Consider the following 24,979-nt stretch of genomic DNA (forward strand, 5'->3'; position numbering starts at 1 on the left):
ACTGATGCTCTTTGTGAAAAACAAGCCCTAAAACAGCAAGATTATTTTTAGATTGTAATTATTAATGCTGAGGAATAGGTGTCAAACACAGATAAGCAGTGCGTTAAAACAAACACCACTGTTTCATTTTTATGAGTCAAACATTTACAGTAAGTGATTAATTTCACTTTTAAGCTGACTGACTTCTGTGCTGAATCTATGCTGTAGTATAAGCCATAGGTTCACATAGTCTTTAACCTAAGCAGAGGCCTACACATGTAATAGGATAATGTCACTGCATGTTTCCTTAAAGAGCAACAGACGTTCAATCCAGGGGTGTCACAATAAAATTTTAGAAACACTGTTCATGCTACAAACTAATGGGTGACTAAACAAATTAGTGTTTATATAGGGGCGCAGGTGGCCTAGTGGTTTAAGGTGCGCCACATGTATGCCGTCAGCCCAGGTTTGAATCCGGCCTGTGGCACTTTCCTGTATGTCCTGTTTCTGATTCTATCCACTGTCCTCTGCAGTCAATAAAGGCATAATAAGCCCCAAAAATAAACATCTTAAAAATGTGTATTTATATGCAGCTAAGAGACTCAATTACCTTTCACAACAATTTAAAAGTAACTGTAATTGTTAGGGATGCACGATAATTAGCAGTTCCAGTAATTTACCAGCTGATACTGCAAATGTTTTACATGATTTCATTATTCCGATGACAAAATACTGACAGATAAAATCAACAGATAATAAAGGCGTTCCTTTACTTCCACACAAGACGACCTGCTATTAAAACCCAGAGACAAAGAAGAAGCCAGGGCACTGAGCAACACTGCAACTAAACATAACATTACTGATAGAGTTTTCTAGTGTTTCAGAGGCGGAGAACACAAATGTTAAACATGCTAAAGAAAGATCCCAAAGGGAGGAAGGAGTTTAGTTTTAACACATTGCTCCTTATAAGTCACATGAGAGTCAACATCCTAACGATGGAATGGAATTTGAAGCGGCGGTAGCTGCTCACATTAACCGCTAGCATTAGCACCAAGCTGAAGGCTTATGCCGGCTCAGTGCTGATTCAGGCGGCATTTAAAAGCTGCAGAAAGTTTGCCAAAGAGAGCAAAAGGGCAAAGCTATTAGTGACAAAATCAACTTGACAGTCTCCTGATCCTGTGCTACTTATTAGCTCTGTCTGATGTGGTTTCCACACATTCACAGTCTGATCGACAGCATCAGTAACATTAGTTTCACCATAGACAGCATCATTATTTTACCTACCTTTGATACGACTTATGTCCTTGCATATTTTGAATTCTTATGGAGATCGTCAGCTCTTATTCAGTTCTGACTAGTGCAGTGAAAATAACACAGCTGTCCTCCAAACCTCCATTTATTCAGCATGACAGCAAGTTATCATTGGTTTGTTTTATCTGCAGACTAATTAGCAGGCTTTTAGATCCTTAATATTTAATTGAAGAATGCACTCTATGCACTCTACTTTATAAAATCACCTGTTTTTTTATGGGGAAACATGTCTGATTTGACATATGTCTAATGAACTCTTGTTTGGTTGATTAAATTATCAGTTTGTCAAGACATTTATATTCAAATCATGGCAAAAGTGAAAAAGTAAACTATGTAAAAAAACAGAGTTTGTGGGTTGTTAGTTTATGTTTTACTTTGTTTGGTACACAAATGTTCAAGTAAAAGTAATATGTATAGCAATATATCCATCCATCCATTTTCTATAGTGCTTATCCCATTGGGGGTTGTTGGAGGGCTGGAGCCTATCCCAGCTGTCACTGGGCAAGAGGCGGGGTACACCCTGGACTGGTCACAGTCAATCGCAGGGCTTATAGCATTATATAATAATATAATATAGAACAGCTGAAAAGTCAGAACTTTCTCATATTTTCATATTGGCTAAACTTGACTAATGTCAGAATTGGTTATAAATTCTTTGCTTACCCCTCTCTTATCCCCAGGTGTGCATGAAAAATAAAATGAACTTCTTTTTAAAAGCAACAATTGATCCAAACATTTTGAAGGAAGGTGATAAATAAAATAAAGACAATTTTATCAGTAAAAATTCTATTAGAACCTAAAATGATATTGTTGCATCTATGTTCATCAAATCTCAAGTTAAGGAAAAAAAGAAAATAAGTTCAAAGACTTTTCTATACTTCAGGCAAAATGAATGATAGCTATCAACTGGAAGAAAACTGTTGCACCTACATTAGGTGTTTGGATTAAAAGTATGGTAAATTGTATGTCGATGGAGAGAATAACATATATCCTGAAAAATAAATCACAGATTTACAAGAAAAAATGGAAATGATTTGAGGAATTTATGAAAAATGGTGACCTAGGAGAGCTTCTGCAGGAGGGAGACTGAGAGTAAGATATCTAGAGAAATAAAGTGATATTTCCCTGAAAAGATGGAGCAGGATTTGAATCTTTAGGTCATGGTCTATACATGGTATGTAAGGATATTTTCATTCTTTTTCTTGCAAATTAGTATTTAAAAGAGAGTATCTAATGTAATGTCTGAAATAGGGTGGGGGGTGTTGAATGTATTCTTTTGTTCTTATGTTTAAATATCTACAATATACTGTCTGTAGATTTATTGTGGATTACACCACAAAAAAAGCAATGAAAACATAAAAAAAAAAGTAGCAATTGAAAAAAAAAATGTTGGTTAAATTATCAGTTATCATCCATCAGAAGCAGAAAATTATCAGTATCGGCCCCGAAAAATAATTATCATGCATCATTAGTATTTACTTTTGCAAATGCCGTTGTTTGACAGGAGAGGTCTCCGGGCTGCAGCAATATTCATCTTATCAAACTGGCTGATGTAAAACTGTTCATCTAAGCTCATGCATGTAGCAGAAAACAACATCTATATGTAAACTATATCAACTATATCCCTTTATAATATTCATATTTATTCCTCTATATGCTACGAACTAAAACAAGAGTTTGAGTTCAATAGTGGAGGTGGAAAGCAAAAGGCAGTGTGTCATTGTCTTGTGTTTTGTGTGTGTTGCTGTATGTTCATCCATCCTTGTTCAGTGTTTTAGTCATTTTAAGTTTAAAACAAACTGAATGTTAGTCCCTCTACTATTACGTCACTCCTATGTCTTATGTTTCCTTTTGATGTCCTCTCCCTTGCAGCCTACATCGAGGACGTTGCTCGCTGTGTGGACCAGAGCAAACGCCTCATTATCGTCATGACACCCAACTACGTGGTGCGGCGAGGCTGGAGCATCTTTGAACTGGAGACTCGGCTGCGAAACATGCTGGTGACCGGTGAGATCAAAGTCATCCTCATCGAGTGCGCCGAGTTGCGCGGCATCATGAACTACCAAGAGGTGGAGGCCCTTAAGCATACCATTAAAACCCTCACCGTCATCAAGTGGCGCGGCCCCAAGAGCAACAAGCTCAGCTCCAAGTTCTGGAAGCAGCTGCAGTACGAGATGCCGTTCAGGCGCACAGAGCCCATGCTCACCCACGAGCCGGCGCTGGACGTCAGCGAGCAGGGCCCATTTGGAGAGCTGCAGACCGTCTCCGCAATCTCCATGGCAGCGGCCACCTCCACCGCCATGGCTACGGCCCACCCCGAACTTCGCTCCTCCTTCCACAACACCTACCACACCACCATGAGGCAGAAACACTACTACCGCAGCTACGAGTATGACTTACCCCCCGGAGGTACCCTGCCACCTCTGTCCTCTCTGGGGAACCAGCACACCTACTGCAACATCCCGCTCACGCTCCTGAACGGGCAGAGGCCGCCCGGGAAGAGCCGGGAGCACAGCCTGGAGGAGGCGCACGCCAACAACGCCATGCTCCCTCTGCTGCCCAGAGAAACCAGCATCTCCAGCGTCATCTGGTAGTGATGGACACACTCAGCACCAGAGCGGGAAGTAAAGCCAGGCTCAGACGCGGCTAGGCTCAGTCCAGAGGCTCTAAAGTTTATGGGCGAGGTTACGGAAGAAAGTGTAACCCATCGATTTGGTTCCAACCGACGTCAAGAGGCAGCGAGGACAAAGTTTCCCTTGTTTTTTCAAGTGGACAAAATCTGTTACAGGGGATGTTTTCTATACGGAACTACAGGAGATAAAATGTAAACACTGTTTCCTCAACTAGCGAGACACGGACTCGCAGGAACCTTTACTACACACTATGGAAATGTGCAAACAAATGCATACACAAAAACAGATGTGCATACATACATACAAAAGGAAAACAGGGTCTTGTACATATATTTCAATTTCTTTGTAGCATCAGTGTTTTCCTGTTTTTGTTCTTTTGTTTTCTTCAATCATGTTCGTTGCCTTCTCTTCTGTAGGATTTTGCTTTAACTTGTTCTAAAGAGTTGTATATTTTTTCTCTTTTTAGTTTTTTTATTCTTATTTTCACGAGCTTGTTCGGAAAGCCGATACATCACGTTCCTGCGCTGTTTTTTGTTCGTATGTTTTTAATCTTTGTGTAGTTTAAGAGAACATTTTTTAACACTTTTTGGAACCGCCTGGACATTTCAGGAGCTTCAAGGAGCTGAAACTTCTTTTGGTTTACCTGTAAAAGGTGTATCTAGTTTAAAAAGGAAACTCTCTTTTAAAAAATCATAGAATATGCAAAAAGAAGGAGGAGCTGGCAAAAACAACCTGTCATATCGGACCGAGGAGGAGGAGGAGGAGGAGGCCCACGCTTGTCCTCTCCAATCAGATGGAGCGATAGACTGGCAGATTTCTCTCTAAAGCTTCATATTTTCTATTGAAACAAACAGCCTTGCTGTTTTAGAGTGATAGTGAAATGCCTCACCTTAAAAAGAAATCTGTAGATTATTTTAAAAAGAATTCTATTTTTATAACAGAAAAAGAGTTTGCTTGAGACGTCATACTTATTTGCATTTCATCCACCATAGGACGGGGATTTGTGTATAAGTGTTATGCTGGTTTTGTACACTTGCAATGTGGTTCCTGGTTTGTTCAGAGATTAAGGTGGCTTTTGAATCCCACATGAAAAAATATGTCCTCTACTGTTTGAGATTCAAAAGTGAAGCATTCTCAGTGTTTTGGTTTTTTAAAACATAATATTATTCCCATCCTTTGGTTCATATGGATAGTTCATGTTAAGGAAAGAAAAGAATACATTTGTGTTTTGAAAGACTTTTTAAATATATTTGAAGGTGTGATTTTTGAGTATGCATAGCAAATAGATATGTATTCTATATATAATATAGATATTTATATAAATATATAAACACGATTTTCACTTGGAAAGAAATGTCTATCTTTATAGAAACACAATCATTATCAGTTGCCCTTACTTTCTCACTGCACATTAAAAACGTTGATTTCCTTTTGATGTTTTTTCTTTTTGTGTCCACAGTGTGTTCAATTGTGGCCAGATTACACAAAACATCTGCCGCATCTACAAAACACACCTGTTTACAATCTATTCTTTATTATGTTCAGTATTTACAACCAGAAATCCTAACGTGTGTGCTGACCACCAAAGACAGCTGAGCAAAAATATGCTGAACTGTGACACAATATGGAGGAACAGCCAGTCAGGAAGCAGACTGACTGAAGGAGGAAGTAAAACAAAAACACAGCCATGGGAATGATTGTAGATGGGAAGCATAGAGCTGGATGGATGTCAGAAATGGAAAAGAAAAAAGTATTTAACAAGGTGTACAGTAAAACAGACTGACAAGGGAGGGACCTGGACTGAAATGGACTTGGCATGTTAGCTTCTACCTAGCCCCATTAGCTTCTTCACTATAAAGTCATGTATCACGGCGCAAGATTTGACGTATTGAGAGACAAGACCAGGACGAGTCTCTGGGAGTCGGTGAACAGAATCTGTTAGTGTGAAGTGTGCTGAGTTGATCCTCTCGTTGTACACCACACACCAGTTTTTATTTTGTCAACTAAGGCCGGCCTCACTGGGCGATTTTTAATTCTGAAATAATTATAAAAACGTGGGAGACCACGAACATGAGGACAATTTCAAACCATTTTTCATCTCTAATCCTCAGAGCGCACGAACTAGACAACTCAGCCAGGCTGCCAGATCACTTGCACCACACACCTGCTGACCTCCCAACGACCTTGGGTGATCACATTACTTCAGAAAAAATAAACAAACATGGGTGTCTGTCGATTCCCTTTTGCTGTCCACAACAGGCTGTCCCGGCATGCGTTACAAGTGCAGCAAAAATCATAAAACAAGGGAAAAACTCAGGATGAAATCCTGGCTGGAATGAAGCTACGGTTGTGTTTATGGTTGTGAGCGGTGAAAGTACATATGATCTGGCTGGTGACGTTTCCCCGTCTGCTCCCTCTTATTGGTTGTTGTGGGTATTCCGTCAAAGGTAGGCTACTACTACTATGAACAGGTCAAAATACAAGTACTCAAAAACCTCAAAACCTATCAACCCTCTGAGCCCTAAGCTACTTTTCAACCATTTTGTCTCGTCTGGACTTATTGTCTTAAAAAAGGTGCAAAACATCAACCCTGTGGTGTTTAGTCAAGCTCTAAACATCTTCTTTTTTTCAGGAGAACCAGTTCTTTGGGATTATGTGTTCTGCATTAATGTCACTTGAATTTTAAACAATTATAGGACAATAAAGACATAAGAACATCCAAATGGAAATTTAAACTAAAAGATTTTTATGTCTGATAGTAAAAAAACAATGACTAAGATTTGTTCTCCCATTTTTGGGGGACCAAAAAGTAAAAAAATAAAAATAAAAAAAATTATCAATCTGAGACAAAAAGTCTCAGATTAGCTGTATTTGTGCCATTCCTCAAAGCAGTTCCTGTCTGTAGTGGCACAGAGGGCCACATCACAGTCTCTCTTTCTCTCCTGTGCACTATCCAGGTCGTCTCCTGAATATATGAAAAGCTCCGAGAGTAAAGACATGCACAGTTTGGCAAAGCAAACAGAATAGCCTGCCATTGATTGGCATGGCCCATGTGACAAAACAATATGGCAGATAGCATTAGCAAGCGGCAATAAACAGTCAAAAATAGGGATTAAAAAATAGGATAGAAAGATGTTCAACATTGGACTTACTGGTATGGATTTAATCTTTAAATGCCCTGGAAGCCACCTAAGTTCCAGGCTCCCTAAGAAAGCTTCCATGAAGGCTACAAAGATATGGACAGCCGCTATGATTTGTGGTTCAAAAGTAATTTAACTTTTGTAACCTTTGTCTCTACTTGTTGTATATGACAGCGCCAGTCTCAGGGGGTTAACAAATACTTAATTAATGTTTCATTATGATTTTATTTAAGACGTAAAAATAGCATTTTACAACCTTAAAACAGTCAGAGCCTTGTGATACAAAACAGTGCAATGCAATACAATAGAATATAACATGGTTCAATATGACAAAAAAAACAATACACTGCAATACATTGTGATGTAATTAAATGAGATTCGATAGCATACAATATGATACAATGCAATGTGGTAGAAAACAATACAGTACATTACAATGCAATAGGATATGATACAATATGATTCAATGCAATACCATGCCATAAAATTTCATAGTATACAACATGATATGATGCAGTACTATGCAGAGATACAATACGCTACAATGTGATATGATGCAATGCAATGCAGTAATAATAATATCACATACGAGGTTACTGTCTTGCAATGTACAATATTTGAATTATGTATCACTATATCTGATAAATGTAGGGTATGAAATATCCAAACATATTAAGTATTTGACATTACCGCCTTCCTCTTTTTCTTTTATCCTGCTGTCGGTGTCTTTTTGAGCCAATAAAAATTGGTTTACATCACTTTTAGGAGTCATGAAATAGTGACATTAAGGATAAAATTACATGGAAATCTCAACTTGGGTATATGAATCAGTAAAGATCTGGGGAGTTAAGAGGTCTCCAGAGTGTTATAATGCCTCAGAACAATACAAAAATTGTGCTTCAATTTGATAACTTTTGAATTGGACAACACAACAAAAAGTCATCCGCAGCAAACAGGCTGTGTGTGCAAACTTGTTTTCCTCCTTTGCTCTTTAGTGCCCAGGGAATCGGATGAATCTGCTCAGGTTTTGAGTGGATCTGGCTCCCCTTCTGTTCAGACAGATTTCCATCCAACCTCATTCAGGATGAGCCAATCACAACTGTTTATCTAATTCTGGGGTAGACATTCCTGTATGTTGGTAAGACAGAGTCATAACCAAACAATATGGCTGCCTCTAAAATGGGATGATTTGATTCTGCTATAGCAGATGTTTTGCACAAAGTGGACAGCAGTTCACATAATGCAGAAATGTTGAGTGTTGGCTACAAAATCATGCGTTAATAAATATATGAGTTTTGAGTCAAACCATGGCCTGGATAAAGAATGGACAGCACACAAACTCTTAAAAAGGGATGCTGACAGGCAGAAGTGTAGCCCTTTTGCATGTAATGTCACAATGTCTGTCCTACCCCAGCCTGGTGATGCTACCTTCTAAAATAAATACCCCACTCTTTCCCATAAATTTCCTGAAACATTCTGTGTAGTGCACATTTTGTGCAAGGAAAGTTTAGAAAGCTTCACACTGTAGTGTAAGATTCCCCACAATCTAACATTGGTGTAATGGTTTTAAATGTGACCCTTTTTACTGGTAACTTTCAACCAAATGAGACAGTGAAAACAGAATGAGTACTGGTGAATGCCTCCTCATGTTGTTTTACATTAAATGCATTTAACAAGACCATTTTCATATTCTAATGTAAAACTGAACAAAAAAGTATCCATGAGGGCAGCAATGTAGGCATCAAGGCTTTTGTACGCTTTAAGTTCTCTTGTGATAAAATCATACTTTTTAAAGTATGTTAAATATTTATGACTAAAAATGTGTGGGAGGGACCGCTGAGGACAGCAGAGCACAAAATATGAAGCAACATGTCCTGTAAAGCAGTGTTTCCCAAACATTTTTCTTAGATACCTCCCTTCACGTACCTAAGAAAAGCAGATCAAATTAGGCTTGTTTATTCAGCAACAGAAGTAGCAGGTAGCTAACAACTAGCCTCATTTAGCCTGTTTATTTATTCAAAGATAGCTGTAGCGGTTAGTCAGCAACCAGTCAAATTAGGCTTGTTTATTCAGCAACAGAAGTAGCAGGTAGCTAACAACTAGCCTCATTTAGTCTACTTACTCATTAATGGCTTCAACAGATAGCTAACAGCTAGTCACGTTAAGCTAGTTTAATCACTGATGGATATAGCAGGTAGATAACAACCTGCCATGAATAGCCTGTTTACTTACTAATGGATGTACTGTAGCAGGTAGCTAACACCTAGCCACATTTAGCCTGTTTACGCGTTAATGGCTTCAGCAGATAGCTAACAGCTAGTCAATTCAATTCAAATGGCTTTATTGTCATGTAAATTTCTCACTTTTATTGCCAAAGCACTTCACAATTTCAAAGAGTCACAAATTTACAAATTCAGTGATTTAAATTAACAGATTCAAAGACTGCAGAGTGTTTGTTGGGAGGAGGCTAAATGGTTGTCCCTCAGACTCAAGAATTCTGCTGCACACAGGGTCTTTGCCATTCTGTCTGTGAGTCAATTTGTGTGTTTGGTTCAAAAGAGGTGAGTGGCATCAATTCATTCATTTCACCTTCCTCTTTCTTTCAGCACATTTTTGCTTCAAATGCTGTCACATGCTTAGTTTGTCAGCAACACCATAAAAGAGCTATTTGGGCTGTAATTTTGTACAACAAAAGGAGAAACAGTAGACCTGTCCTCCATATTTATACACAGACAAAATGTGAGATAGAAGCCACAGGTTGGGAATTGGAACTAACAGCAAAGCGTTCCTGCTGCTGCATTCATCTTTTTGTTTGGTATATTCAGACTGAAAATTTAAAAAATGGACTGAAAAAGTCCAGATAATCTAATTTTTTCAAATTTATTTGGCAGTATAAAAGAATACTGCAGTTTGCAAAGATAGGAGCTGTTTTATTGCAACATTAAAAGAGTTTTCATGTATATTCCTCTTCATGCTGGCTGTTAAAGATATCCTTTCTTTAAATGAAGAAATGAACAAAATTGCCAAAACCATAAAAAAGACTAAAAGACTTCCAGCTAGTTTATTTAGTGAGTTTATCTAAGGCCAATCTGATGCTTCGGCAGATGAAATGCATAACTTCCAAAGCCAAAGTCATCTAAGTACAAAATTCCCTTTGTATATGTCCCTTGACGGATGCTGAGCTACCGAGGAAGGACATTTTGTGTGGATACTAACTTGATTTGACTGAGTCGAATCACTAATGCATCAAATTAGCTGTGCTAAAACATTTTTGCACAGAACGAGGACTGCAAATGTTGTCCCTCATGACCTATATAAGGAAGCACATTTGGGAAAGGATCTTTTAAAGACTTGTATGATCAAGAGAAATGATTGCAGAGGAAATTGTGTCTATTTCTGCATGTGCCTCTACTGAATGTTTCAAGACAGATTTGAGAAATGACACCGTCCTTAAAGTTCAGTTCAGTAAACTCAAACTTAACTCTAAAGGGAGATTATGAAAACACATTTTTATTCCTTCAAAAAATACTACACAGTTTCTTTCATCCAGACCTTTTTCCCTTTCCAGCCCTCAAGTTAAATCACTGCAGTGTTTGTCTGAACAAGTTCTAATTAAACTATTTATATCATGCAACCCATCAGATATTATCTACTATCTTACATATGTTGTAAATATTAAACCAGTGTCCAAAATTCAGGGGCTACATCCCTCAAAGGGGACATTTTAAGACCGTTTTCATCAAAGTGGCATGTTTGAAAGCTGTCCCATTTTGAAGCCTCCTTCAAATGTGGCCGACAAAAGCTTTCTTCTTTCCCCGCCGAATAAAAGATCCATCCGGTGCTGTGCACCACTTCAAACAAGCTGACAGAACCTCAAGCAGCCGAGTGCTACAATTTTAAAGATAAGTGCCATCAAATATTTTATATAATACCCACCTTTACACCAAAGAATGACTGTAAACTTTATTTTTATTTACATTACAACAGGGAACTGCTTCAGCCTGTAAGACTCAGCATTCAGTTGAACAAGAAGGTTTGCCTAAACATGCAATCATTAACTGCCTGACTATTACACCAAAAAGACCTTAAGCAGCTATAACGGCCTTCACTCTTCCTAGAAGGCTTTTCACTAGATTCTGAGAAGCATCTATGAGGTCAGATGTTGGACCAGAAGGCCTGGTTCGCAATCTCTGTTCCAGTTAATCCCAAAGGTGCTCAGTGAAGTTGAGGTCAGGGCTCTGGAGATAAAGGAAACAGTTCCATTATCCCTCCTACACCATACCTGAAAGATGGCACAATGCAGCCGGGTAGGTAACATTCTCCCGTCATTAGCCAAACCCAGACTCACCCTCTCTATCTGACACTTGTCATTGGACTTGATGATGTGAGACTTGTGTGCAGCTGCTTAGCCACAGAAACTTATTAATGCATCATGCACCTTGGCAGTTGTTGACCCCGCTCTGTGATTTTACAGGATTTTACGGAGGTCTCCGCTTTGTAGCTGAGTTGCTGTTGTTCCTAAATGCTTCCTCTTTCTAATAACATCAATTAGTTGACTGTGCAATATCTAGTAGTGATGAAATTAAACCTTCTTTTTGCAAAAGTGGCCTCTTTTACAGAACCACACTGGAAGTCACTAAGCTCTTTTTGTATCACAAATATATGCAAATGGAGACTGCATGGCTAGGTGTTTGATTTTATACACCTGTGGCAACGAGTCTGATGGAAACCCCAGAAGTAAATTGTTTACAGGTGTGGCCAAATACTATTGTCAATATATATCTTTTATGCCTTTTTTCCATCAAAAAGATATGTGGTGGCACAACCAATATACCCAAATAAAATACTTTGCACACAACCTGACACTTTTAAAAGTTTCCTCCATAACTATCTGTGTACTGCAAACATCCACATTACAGCTCAAAACATGACAGGGCGCAAAGCATGCCGGGGGTGCCACTTTTTAACAGCATTTCTTCTCTTGCTGGGGAGCTCAGTTAAAGACAACAGCAGAGGAGGTCAGTGAGACTCCCAGGCTGTGTGTCTGTACTTCACAAATATCACTTTAAACTGAGAGCTCAATCACCACGCTGTCGCTGGCAAGAGTGCAACCTACACATTACGCAAACAGGTGGAAGTAAAGAGCTACAGAGCTACATAGAGACAGGTTGCAAAACTTGTTTGAAATGGCAACCCTCGCAAATAAAAACTGCGTAAACTTTTTTCTCCTTAGGTGACCCTGAAAAACAGACTGCAAAACATCAGTGCAAGCTATATTCCAGATTTTACGGTAGTACGGTAGCTATCAATACTTACATAAAAAGATCAAAAGAGCCTCGAAACTTCAAATCATCCTTATCTTTTACAAACCTCAATCCCATAAAAGTTGAGACATTGTGAAAACTGAATGCAACAGTTTGCACATCCTTTCCAACTTGTATTCAACTGAAAACAGCCCAAAGACAAGATATTTAATCTTCAAACTTGTTTTCCTTTATCAATTTGCCGACACTATGAAATTGATACCTGCAGTACATTCCACAAAATGAAGGACAGGAGCATTTTTACTATTGTTTTATATTTTCTTCTATGAACAATGACCACATCTGGGTACTGAAAACACTAATTGATAAAATAATGAAATTAGTCATGGTATTGTTGCAGTCATGTACTTATACTTCGATGAGCCCCCACATGTAAGTACAAGTAGGCTTGCATGTGGGTGCTCATCGATTCTGAGTAAATCTCCGTATTTCATTATACTTAATTTGGACAATTTAGTTGGGCATAGTTTTCATTCTCCTTTACTTTGGCTGACATCATGCTTTAATTGATCCTGAGTACAGTATTGGTAGTGTTTTATTAGTACGAGTACTTGGGCTTGGTACTGGCAACAATGCCCAGTACTGGCATCAGTATCTGTGCCTCCTTTGAAATTAATCTACTTATATGTGGAATGCTCCAGGTGTTATTTGATTTTTCCATAGCTGTCCCAGTCTTTTGGTGCCCCTGTCCCAGCTTTTTTGGAACATGGCTGCAGGCATAAGATTCAGATTGTGTGTATATTTAAAAAAGGATTGTGGATCACTTGGATTTTGTTTTCACAAAGTGTCCCAACTTTTTGGGAATTTGGGGTTTGTAGGTAAAGTTATGTCATGTTTGCTTTTGTTGGCTTGTTTTAGAGCTTAGCTACAAAACAGTTATGACATGGACAGTTGGTGAGGCAAATGGTGCTGCCTTAATGGTCTGCATAGGCTGGGTAGTATGAAGGATGCTGCCCCTGAATTGGGAAACAGCTATTGAATTCTACAGTCTCCCTATTGCATAAGGTCCCATGTCCTGAGACTTCTCCTAACCCTTCTGTTCAACAGCAAAAATGGTCTTATATGAGGGTTATATGTGACTTATGAACCCATGACAATGCCAGGGGAATGCTGGTCTGAAAGTATGAGTGCATATGTGAATATAGCACATATAACAGCTGAAGTGAAACACATCATAGAAAAACTAAGTTACAGCAGAAGGCCAGACAGTGTGCAGAGAAGAAAGGTCAAATATTAGACAGCATGTAATGATTTAGGTCCTGATGGGAGATGCTTGATGGTTTAAAATGTCTGATACAAAGGTTTCTGAGTGCCTCAAACACTTACAAAATCATCACCATTCCCTGGTTGGATACTGGCTGGGGACTTGTGCAGCATGCTATCTCCCCGGCTCCTTTCCTGTCTATCTGTGCTGTCAGATAGGGGCAGAAATGCCAAAGATAAAGCTTCAGAAAAGAGCTGATACCAGAAACATTTTGGCTTAGAGCCTGTGCAGTCTCATTTGAAGCCTGACCTTTGCTTGGCAGTCCTAAACACCACTGTGGTTGAGTGCTGCCAAACAGTGCCATCTCCTGGGGATTCACAATATCTACAAGTTGTGTTTGTGATTGAACGCTGGTAAACAGAGAAACAGGGAAGCAGATTTACTGATTTGGCTGTGAGTCCCTGGAGAGAAAAGAGAAAAGAGAAAGTGGGGCAGAGGGAAAAGAAAGGGACAGAGTTGAAGGAACAGAAAGAGAGGGAGTGAATGGGGATTTTTTACTATAAAAGACAGGCTGTGGCTATTTTGCTAGAGCCAAGCTGCACAAAAGGAGCAAAGCAAAGGGAGGGAAGGGTAGATGAAACTGCATGAATGGAACCTAAATGAGTCACAACCACTGGCATTTTCTTTAGCTGTTCATCTGTAAATAAAGATGCACACATTCAAGCAAACACCACATGTTGTCAACCAAAAGCATTGCGGTGACTGCTGCATGTTGGCAGCCTCCCACCAGACAGCTGGAGTTTTATTAGCAGACACAGGATTAATAGACTCTTTATCACCCAGAGCAATTAAGGACTTAATTGGAGAGAAAATAGGCCCCATCGAGAGGGAACGCTGGAATATGTGCAAGGATGGCGTCGCTCCTGCTTGTCATTTTGTATCTTCCTGCAATAACTCATAAGGCCACAGGGAGGAGTGTGAGCACTGATGCTCTCACATGAGCATCCCATAAGTATCTTGTGTTTTCAGATGGCCCTGCTTGTTGTTGTCTTCCGCCCCCTGTTGCGGATGGTTACTCTGAGCTGAATGGGCAGAAACATGACACAGAGACAGAGCCATTGTAGTGAAGCACAACTGAAACATTTTCTGCTGTTGTAAACATCTTTTCATTGAGTTTTTTTTTAATACCACACAGACAATCTTTGTAAAAAAAAAAAAAAAAAAAGTCCTGGAAATTTTCTTTTAACACTTGAAGTAGTTTCTTTATCATCAGTACTAAACAGCAGATACCAGACTGCTAACAGTCTGGTGAACCAACAATAAATGAAGAATCAGTGAATGAAAATAAAGCAGAGACGCTTTTCTCATTCAGCTTTAAATCATTTTAATTAGGAGATTCAATACAAGTTTAACAATAACTTATTTTACAAATTATAACGAAAGAGAAATGGGCAGTGGCTTTGGCAATTAGACTCCATCGTGATGACATCAGCAAACAACAGGAAGAGGATGCCCTCCAATGGAGTCTAGACACTGGTGGTGGTGAGAAGGTACTTCTAGGAAAAGTAGAAGGCCAGAAAAATAATGAAGTGGGTTGGAGGAGGAGACTAAGGCATGCAGAATGAGATGAGCAGAACACCTGTGGACTAGATGGTGATGAACTGGATGGAGGTGGCTGGGGTGGAGGAGGGTTGTAGCATCCAAACTGAAACAACAGGCTGAATGTGAAGAGAGGATGACAGATTTTGTTTTTAAACATGACAGATGCATGATTGGTCGAATGAGGTTGTGGCAGAATCTGATTGGCTTAGTACTTAAGAGAGTTAACGCCCACGATCAGCCGATCACCAGAGCAGGAAGTGAGAAAGAATGGAAGAAGGGAGAGATATGAATGAGTTATAAATAATGAATGAGTAGAAACAGTCTTCCTGCTTAAACTTTCACTGAGCTTCATAAAAACATCATGAAAACATTTTAAATGCAAGATTGCAATTTATTTGTGATTGAAATCAGAATCTGGTTCATATGTAAACACATACAAGAATCTGGTGTGATATTTTTGGTGCAAAAGAAAATGTGAGTGAACGGCATTACTACTTCTTAAAATACTATGACTGGTTGAAATATAATCAATAAAACAAATGAAATTTCTGGGGTGGTAAGAGCCTTAAACATTTAAAACTTCAGTCCCAAAAAGTTGGGGTACTGTGTAAATTGTAAACAAAAACAGAATGCAATGATTTGCAAATCTTATATACCCTTTTTTTTATTAACCTGGACTCTTTATGATGTTGTATGCTGTATGTGTATAGTGCCTTCTGTGAAAGAGGTGTTATCTGGATGGGTGCATATTTTGCTCTAAAACTATATACTTTTCATCATTCAGCACTAATGCAACCCCATACCATCAGAGATGCATGCTTTTAAACTGTGCCAGGATAACAAGCCAGATGGTCCTTCTATTCATTTGTCCACAGGACATGGTGTTGATGGTTTCCAAAAAGAATTTCAAATTTTGACTCATCTGACCACAGAACAGTTTTCCATATTGCCTCAGTCCATTTTAAATGAGCTTTGGCCCAGAAAGACCGTGGCTTTTTCTTTGCATGAGACAGCTTTAACTTGCATTTGTGGATGGCATGGCTAACTGTGATGATTTCTGGAAGGGTTACTGTGCCCATGCAGTGATTTCTAGTACAGAAGTGTGTCTGTTTTTAATTTAATGCTGCCTGAAGGCCCAGAAGAGCACAGCATCCAATGTTGACTTTCAGCTATTTACATTTTACACAGCGTCCCAACTTTTTGGGAAATGCTGTTGTACTTGCATTACTGAACTTAATAGCTTAATGTGTTATTTTTGTTTTACTAATGTAAATTTCTGGGGAAGTTTCTTACTTTGCTCTGTCTTAAATAGCATGATTTACTGAGACAAACAAAGAACAAATAAGCCAAGAAAAGGTCATAACCTTCTGCCAGCTACCTGCAATTTCATTGGTTATAAGAAGAAAACGAAGGCTGGCACTTCAACTGGAGAGTATGGTTAAAGCAAATATTCTGATGTTACAGAAACATCCAATTTACTCCTACCTCTACATGACTATACCTCAGATATGAGCGTGTTAGAACAAGAGCTTTTCAAGCATGGACAACTTCTGCGTCAGATGTTGGGGAACCATGGAAGCCCAAATGACAAGTGAGCTGCTGGAACAAGGTATTCTTTGGCAAGGGCAGATAATATAGAACTGCTGGAATGCTGCAACCCCAGTGACAGAGGGACTTGAGGCTGGAGCCCTGAATTTAGGAGAGTGACTCAAGCAGAATGTTGAGGAACAATCTGCTAGGGCTACTTTGTCCAGAAGAGCAAAATAACAGCTAATATACTGTGCATACTACTGATACTGGGATTTTATGACAGGGACAGTCCAAAACTTGAAAGAGAGAAAGAGGAGTATCATGCAGGAAAGGAGCCTCAGGCCAAACTTGGACCCAAACCACCCACCTTGAGGACAGCAGCCTTTGTACATGGGTTGCACAAACTCACAAAGTCACTAGTGGCCCCATGTGTTTAATTTTATTCTGATTTTCATTACCACTCATTTTTTATGCCTTAGTGCCAATGATAGCCGCAGGCTGTACGTCGGCCACTCTTTAGAAAGCAGAATCTCAAGTGTGCTTCCAGGGATTTCTTAAAAGTTAGCACAAATGTCCGTGACTCAAGAATGACCTAGACATTTGGGAGGTGTAAGGTTGAGGTTGAGGTATCCTGCATAGAAGGACTTTTAAAAATCAGATTTGGAATAAACCAACACTTGGACTTGAGGATTAAAAAGCTAGAGCCTTCTGGTCAAAGATCAGTATTACCTGCACTAATTTGATTCCCATACACCTAGCTTGCTCTGTAACCCCACGTTTATTCCAAAACATGCACCAACACCATTTTTGGCAACTGTGGCTTAAAAGCTAGATTCTGTCATCGCTAAACCAAAAGACTGGGGGTTTGATTCCCAGCTCCTGCACTCACATGCGGATGTGTCCTTGTGCAAGACATGTAACTCTACACTATATGTGATGCTATGCTGCAGCTCTTCACTATTGGACCTTTCAAATATTTCATATTTGATTATAAAGGAGGGATTTATTTTGACGGTCTTGCACTTGGCCCAAAGGTTGCCATGTTATACACCTGGTTTATGATCAGGTTAAACATCCTGGGATAAGCCCAAACAAGGACGACCAAGGGGGCGACTTCCTGTAAACCTGCAGTTGTATGCACTAATTTTAAGCAATTTGAAACACAAATTTATGATTAAATATCAAAAAAATTATGCATCATATGGGCACAGATGATGCAGTTCAACTTACATACATGAATTTTGGCTCAATCTAATTGTGCTAAAAGAGCCTCTAAGATAATGAAATACCTTGTTGAAGTACAATCATTTTCACTTCTGCCTCCTAAAAATGTCTGATAATTCTTTATTTAAAGTCACTTTGCACAGGCAGTGCTAGACTTTGGTGTGAAAGGTTTCAACTGGAACTGTGCATTTTCAAACAAAGAACATAAAAGCAACACAAGGGGTTACAGATGTTGATTTACTCACAGAAATGCTGAAAACTTTTATTTTAGAGCAATATTTAAACTACTTCTTATGCTGCAGTGAGTGCAGACTTAGTTAACAGCAAAAAGATCAGATTTTTGTGCCAATAAGCTGGTGTTTTTTGTGCCAATAAATACCAGCTAAAGAGGCAGAAACATAGGGTAGGATTTGCCTGAATCAAAGGGCCAAAGCCAAGAGTCGAACTTGTGCTGTGCTGAGGGCTGGAGCCTCTGTATGTAGCAGTGCTTTCTCTATTGACTGAACTAAACTGCTGCTGTGACAGTTCTCTTGGCAGAACAAAAAGATCTGCTCATAGAGATATCTTTCCTCTATTTTCACCCCAGCAGACCAAATGTCAGGCTTTTACCTTCCCTTATATAGATTATTTTCACATCCATTACTTAATTTGGTCACATCTCTAATCCAAGAATTATCAGAGCCTTGTCATTCTAAATGTAAAATGCTAACCTTCTGGTTAGATTACTTTGTGAGCAGGCCAAACAAAGCCTTGGGGACTGTGCTTGAGTACAAGCCATCTGGCCTTTGCACGGTGACTAAGTAGTATGGATGCTGGGAGCAGGACTCAGGCGTCTGGGGACTCATTATGTAACATCATTTAGGCATACTGCATGCACTTCAGCAGAGAAGAGTCTTTGTCCCATTGTCAGTGGCATACATTCATGTCGTATGGGCATTTCACCACATGGATCTCTATTGAATTTTAGCTGCATGATGATTCCCATAAGCCTCAAGTGAGTATCTGCATTTATGTGCACTCTGCAGGATAGTTCTTTTTGGAGAAGCATCTTTCCTCCAGATACTTTTTATCAGGGGTTTCTCAGTCTGCTGCAGAAAATCCTACATTGTAATGGCTACAGATGGAGGGACAGGGAGAAAATTACCCTGAGGCACTTTAACTCTACTTTTTCTGCACCTGTCTCTGTGTTTGGAGAGGGCCAAGCAGAACAGAACTTCTCTGTGGTATTCTGTTGCACTCTGGTGGCCTAACACGGCATTTCAGCTGTATTTAAATTCAAACTCTCCTCTTTACCAGCTGTGCAGGGCAGTAAACAGCTGTTGTGATGACTGCATCCTTGCTAACTCAATCAAGAGATGGCATTGTAAAACTTTAACTATACCGTCTGTATCTGGCATGAATCAGCATGACTCAGGCTTCTCAAGGTAAATGCGTCAAGACTTGTAAGCGCATTTAAGTTATCTTTGCTTACGTATTGTTTAATATTATCTCCTGTAGAAGATTCTGTAGAGGACTGATTTCAGGAAAGTGTGTCAGTTAAGTCAGAGCTGATATACAAACACAAACATGCAGAAGCACAAGGACAGTCAAAGAAGGAAAGTTTGGAGAGCATCCTTTATTATAGAAAAATATTTTATAGAAAAACAATAAGTTATGAATTCCAGCAGCTGCTTTGTTTTTTCCTCATTTAAACATCTCAACCTTCAACACACTCTTTCTTTCTCTCATACATACACGCACGCACTGGGCTGGTCACAGTCCTTGAAGACCATCTACTCAAACAGTAGTTGTAAATGCAGTCCCTAATATCCTCATCTGCCCCCATGCTCTACCCACAAAGAAGGAGCATTTCAGTTCATCCTGCAGCTTCCATCTGCTGAATTCGACCCAGTTCACGCACATGGACAGTGACCTACTTCCCGTAGAACATCTCCATGAGAACCTCCTCAATGTTGACGGTCCCTATAACGGGTCTGAAGAAGAGCTGGGCGACCACCAGCGGGCTGATGGCCCTCAGCATGGACAGAGCTATGAGGAGCTTGGCGAAGCGCGTCGTGTCCTCGCGGTGGATCAGCCTCACGTGCTCGTTCAGAGCCTGGTGAGCCTCGCGACGCAGGGACTGGATGTAGTGGAGGCAGCGCAGACCTTCAACATCTGGAGGAGGAAAGGGGAGACACAGGACATGTAAGAGATGAGAGATGTTTAGTATGGTTTTCATTGCAATGAGAGGGTGCAATCAAACTTAAATCATGGGATTACATCAGTTTGACTTCTTTTCAAGCATACTGTTGGAAGCAGATGAGGTGTTGCTTAAAAGAAATGCATGTTTTGGGGAATTTTTGATTGCTTAAATTATTCTTCAAGACAATTTTACAGCTAATGAATTTTAGATATAATATAGAATCCATATAGACATTCCTGACACATAAGTAATAGCTAAATAATGGCATAAATTAGATTATATTTTGCTTGAGAGATTAAATTTAGAATGGTTTCCAATGCAATAAGTAGATGCAATCAAGTCTAAAACATATGATTACATCAATCTGACTTGATTTTTAAACATATTATTTGCACTAAAAGAACAATTGAGCAACAACAAGGGTACAGTTGAAAATAAAGTATGCTTAAAGGACTTTAGATGCAAAGAATATTCTTGGAAACAAATTTAAAGCCATAAAATGTTATATACAATATAAAATCAATAGAAAGCATGCCTTCCACATATGTAAAAGCTAAATAAAGGGCATAAAATACCCTTCATTTTGTCTGACAGGTGCTCTGGCAGTCTCTATGCTATTCAGCCCCATGCCACCTGTTTAATATAACTTTAGTGCGCTGGTATGAACGCCTCCACCTACCTGGGTTGAAGAGCACAGCTCCTTTCAGGTAAGCATACTCCTTCGTACTGATATCAACACTCCAGCACTTCTTCAGAAACGCTTTGATAGCCTCGATATCCACCACAGACACCCCGACCGCCCCCCTGCTCTGCCCGGCGGGCACCTCGCTCTGCCTGTCCGGTACACCCGTGAGGATGCGCTGCAGCATGCTGGGCTCCACCGTCTCCGTCGTCTCAAAGTCCACGCGGTCTTGAGCGAGCCCCAGCACGAGCAGAGGCGCCCACCCGCTGCGTATCAACATCAGCTGGTCGTCCTCCGGCAGCTCCCGGAAACACGGGACGTTTTTCACGAACCGCAGCGTCTTCACCAGAACAGCCGAGGCGGCTTTGCACGTCACCTGCGGGAAGCGAAGGACGCCCCGGCGCCGCGTGGAGCCGCACGAGCACGCCTGCTGTCTAAGCTCGTGCAGGGAGGCTGGGGCGGTGGTGGCGGAGGAGGAAGTGGAGGACTTGTGGAACAGATGTTGCAGTTGCTGCTGCCGCTGTTGGGGTTGTTGCTGCTGCTGCTGCTGCTGCTGCTCCTCCGCGGTGGCGAGGTTGTCACTCTTCAGAATGCTGTAGAGGATGCTGTTGTTGTTTCTGCCGCTCGCGCCTCGGCAGCGGCAGCCCTCCAGCGTGGCCATGGCCGCGTGCCGCCTCTACATGAGCTGGAGCTCCGCGCGCCCCGCTCTTCTCTTTGAAGCTGTGGAGGTCAGCCGGAGGTAGCGCTGTTTTCTTTAGCCCCTGATAGCCCCGAGTGAAGGGCAGCACGTTTATATTAGCTCCCGTCTGTCCTCGCGCTTTGAAAGCTAGTTCAGACTTTCTGCTTATTCCGCCTCCCCAGGTTCAAGCACCTCCTCTTTCCCCACCTCCTCGTCTACTTCTATCTCTCTTTCTAAACACACATTGCGGGGCTCTCTTATATTCAACACACATCAGTCCATAAATGTGATGCTTTTTCCCAGAAACAACACCAGACATGTATTAATCATTTCTCGTTCACATGTTAAATGTTAACAGGGGGCATAAAAATCAACACATGTGGCTGCTATTTCTCACCACTGCCTCCCAAACATCAAAAGAAACAATAAAAGACTGGTTTATTTAATATAAAAAGAAAAAGAAGACAGAGCCAAAGACAGACAAGGAATCAGTTCTATTCTCAGAGTTACCTTGACTCTCTGGCAGTGCTGTTCATCAGACAGGACCGGGTAAAAAATACAGGCTAGAGACGGATCTGAAGGCTTAATTATTTTAGGGACAATTTATATGATTTTCTATGAGAAAGAAGCAGGAAGAGCTGAGCTGTGAAGGCCAGCCCGCAACCTTGACTCGGACACTCTGATATTGATTTAACCGTGAAAACAGGAGCTGGTGAATTATGATGTCATGACTCAATGCTCTCCTTGCTTCTGTCACTGAAGGAGGATGGGGTGGGAGGGGGGAGGAGGAGAGGAAGGGAGGAGAAGTGGAGGTCAGTGAATGAGAGACTGGGAAAGACAGGTCGGGATAAAGCTGATGAATTAGAGGTTTATCTTAATTGCTCCTAAGAGGGATCACAGGTTAGGGTTGGCTGCTACTTGAGCAAGAGAGAGAGGAAGAAGGGAGGCAGCTCAAGGGAAATCAAAGGTGATTACAAAAGAGTTTAACCAGGGGAAAAAAACAAGCAAGTTACCAAACTGAGGGAAACTGAAAATGATGAGGAGAGGTCTTGACAAAAGTCTTAAGTAACCCCCCTTCTGATGTACAGTCTTGAAAATTTGTGGAAAATTTTAGGTTGACAGCATTGCATTTTAGCCCATGCATGTATCTCATAGTGTGACACTATCTCAAGAGGCAGGGTGGAGTCTCAGGAGGCAAGAAACGACTAACAAGAAGGACGTCGAAGTGGCGTACGAAGCAACAGAGTCAGCTGCACAATGTTATAATGATCTGCCTTTAAATCAACACGTAAAAGTTTCAGCAATAGAGGAGTAAACTTACAAAGGGTTACAGAAATGCAATGAAGCAGTTTCGCAGCATGAAAGGATACTAAAAAAAATTGTCCTCTATACCAGTGTACTTTTTTTTTTTTTAATGATCCGGACACAGTTGTCACTGTTGTCTCTACCAGCCAACATGGGCCCAGGAAAGCGCATCAGGTGCTCATAAAAGTGCAAATGCTGTTCCCATATAGGGCAGCTGACCCTTCCCATCCCTGCTCTCCTGGGCACATCATTATTAGACACATGGTCACGCCAACTATACCCAAAGATGCGCCCAAGAGAAGTTGTCCCAAAGGAGTCCAGTCAGCGCCTCTGGCCATCAATCAGCATCGCTTGCTTGAGAAGGGTCTGGCTGCAGACTGTATTTATCTTATGGCTGTTCTCACAGACTGTTCATCTGAGACAATGTGTATCTCAGAATAAAAATAGAGGTTTAAACTTTCAAAATAACATACATCATACATCTAAAGTTAGGTTTAGGCATTAAAACCCGAGTGGTTAGGTTCAGGGTAAGGCAGTGGGGAAGGCGATATATTTGACATCCAGCACCAAGGGTTAGGCTTGGGCATGAAAAAGACTGACAAACACTGGCAGCTGAGTCCAACACGAAGACTCCCGGCATGGGTTGGATGTATAGTGAAGCCCATGTCGGCCATCTTGACTGCCGTTGGGTCCCTCTCAAAATTAGACCCTTAGACACATCAGCCCATTCTTATACCCAAACAATATTGGAGTATTTACCTTCTAGAGGGTGCACAAAAAAGGCCCAATGACCCCTAATCATAAATCCACCAACCAAAAGAGCCTAAAATGGGCTGTCCCTACTAAAAAAAGCCATTTCTGTGTCTTACTTTGGCAAATGGGCTCCAAAGTTGGATTGAATGGAACCGTATGGATAGATGATTTCCCTGGTATATTTCATGGCCTTAACAACTTGTTAAAAGTGTTTTTCAGTTCAAGTTTGTTAATTTTGAAAATGAATGCCCCCTTTAAAATTGACAGTAAAGAAGTTGCTACAATGGCAGTCTCTCAAACATGATACCATTCTTGAGTTATGAGCACTTCTGGTACAAGTACAAGTTCAGGGCTATTTCTTTCATGCAGGGAGGAAACTGTTGGAGGAAAAGAGTGGAGATGGTGCTGCAGGTCATCAGCGGCCTTAACTGATCAATATTCACTATTGATAGGCTGTTGCATACGGCTTTAGAACTCAGGAGATATCCTCCAGTAACACACATAGCGTTTGGTTAAGTATGCAAACAATTACAGTCATGACACAGCCAGTTGAGTATGCAAACACAAAGTTTAAAAAGCAAGTATATTTGTGGCCTCAGGCTTGAAAAGGGGGGTTAACTAACCAGCAGTTGATGTTCTTTCATTCTGTGTATGATTCAGACTTATTATAGAGTAGGTTGGGAAAAGGTTGAGCCAGTTCTATGTCAAAAATTCCATCATACTGCCCCAGATAGGGGTCTTCGTTAAAGATCGCCTTCAGTGCGGGGGAAGGATGATATCGAGTGTATGGCAATGTTAGTGAAATAGCAGTAAGCAGGACCTCCATGTCCCCTCTCTGTAGCATTGAAGGACATGGCTGTGAATGGAGGCAGGAAGAAAAACTTTTGCAGTAGTGCTGGAGCACTGTTCAGAGGCCGAATGTCTTTGTATTGATTTGGCTTAGAGAGAAAAACAGAGAGATTTTTCACATGTTTATATCAAGGACACCGCAGGATAAACAGCCTTCAACCAGCCTGTCTCTTCTCCTGCTCAAGGCCCAGCCAGCGCAGGTTATAAAAATCCTTCCGTCTCAAGGAGAGATTACATTATGTCTTGTTGCAAAAGTACAGAGTTGAAAAGACAGCCACAGTGCTCTGTCGCTCTTTGTTTATTTATCCAATTTGTACAAGATGTACTTGAGTGGCTCTTCAGTCCACCGTTTTCCCCTCAGAAATGTTTTTAAAATGATGCACACGACATCAAGAGTATTTAAATTTAATGAAAGGAAGCATAAAGAAGATGGAGCTCGGGGTTTGAATATGTTACTTGAATTTATTATGTATAATAGCAGCAGTCCATGTTTTTATGCATCACCTGCTAAAGATATAATGCCCTTTACATGTAAAAAGCAGAATGAAAAGGTAATAAACATACAGCAAATCATAATGAAGG

At 40.5% G+C, this 24,979-nt stretch overlaps 2 protein-coding genes across 5 annotated transcripts in view; one reads left to right on the forward strand and one right to left on the reverse strand.

Moving 5' to 3' along the window:
• The window catches only part of il1rapl1a (interleukin 1 receptor accessory protein-like 1a), a 341,975-nt gene extending 336,666 nt beyond the window's left edge, over positions 1-5,309 (forward strand). For all 4 annotated transcript variants that reach the window (XM_041807356.1, XM_041807358.1, XM_041807357.1 and 1 more), the window contains one exon: positions 3,163-5,309. In XM_041807356.1, coding sequence (XP_041663290.1) covers positions 3,163-3,884 — 722 coding nt within the window. In that variant the 3' untranslated portion in view covers positions 3,885-5,309. The remainder of the gene's footprint in view (positions 1-3,162) is intronic.
• A 14,233-nt stretch (positions 5,310-19,542) lies between these two features.
• Positions 19,543-21,666, reverse strand: nr0b1 (nuclear receptor subfamily 0, group B, member 1). Its single transcript, XM_041807282.1, has 2 exons — positions 20,809-21,666; positions 19,543-20,101 (listed from the first exon to the last, which is right to left on the reverse strand). Exons 1-2 carry the CDS (start codon positions 21,470-21,472, stop codon positions 19,860-19,862), a joined length of 906 nt encoding a protein of 301 aa, XP_041663216.1. The 5' UTR covers positions 21,473-21,666; the 3' UTR covers positions 19,543-19,859.
• Positions 21,667-24,979: the final 3,313 nt, after the last annotated feature.

The sequence above is a fragment of the Cheilinus undulatus genome, linkage group 15 (genome assembly GCF_018320785.1).
Source record: "Cheilinus undulatus linkage group 15, ASM1832078v1, whole genome shotgun sequence".
Taxonomy (NCBI): domain Eukaryota; kingdom Metazoa; phylum Chordata; class Actinopteri; order Labriformes; family Labridae; genus Cheilinus; species Cheilinus undulatus.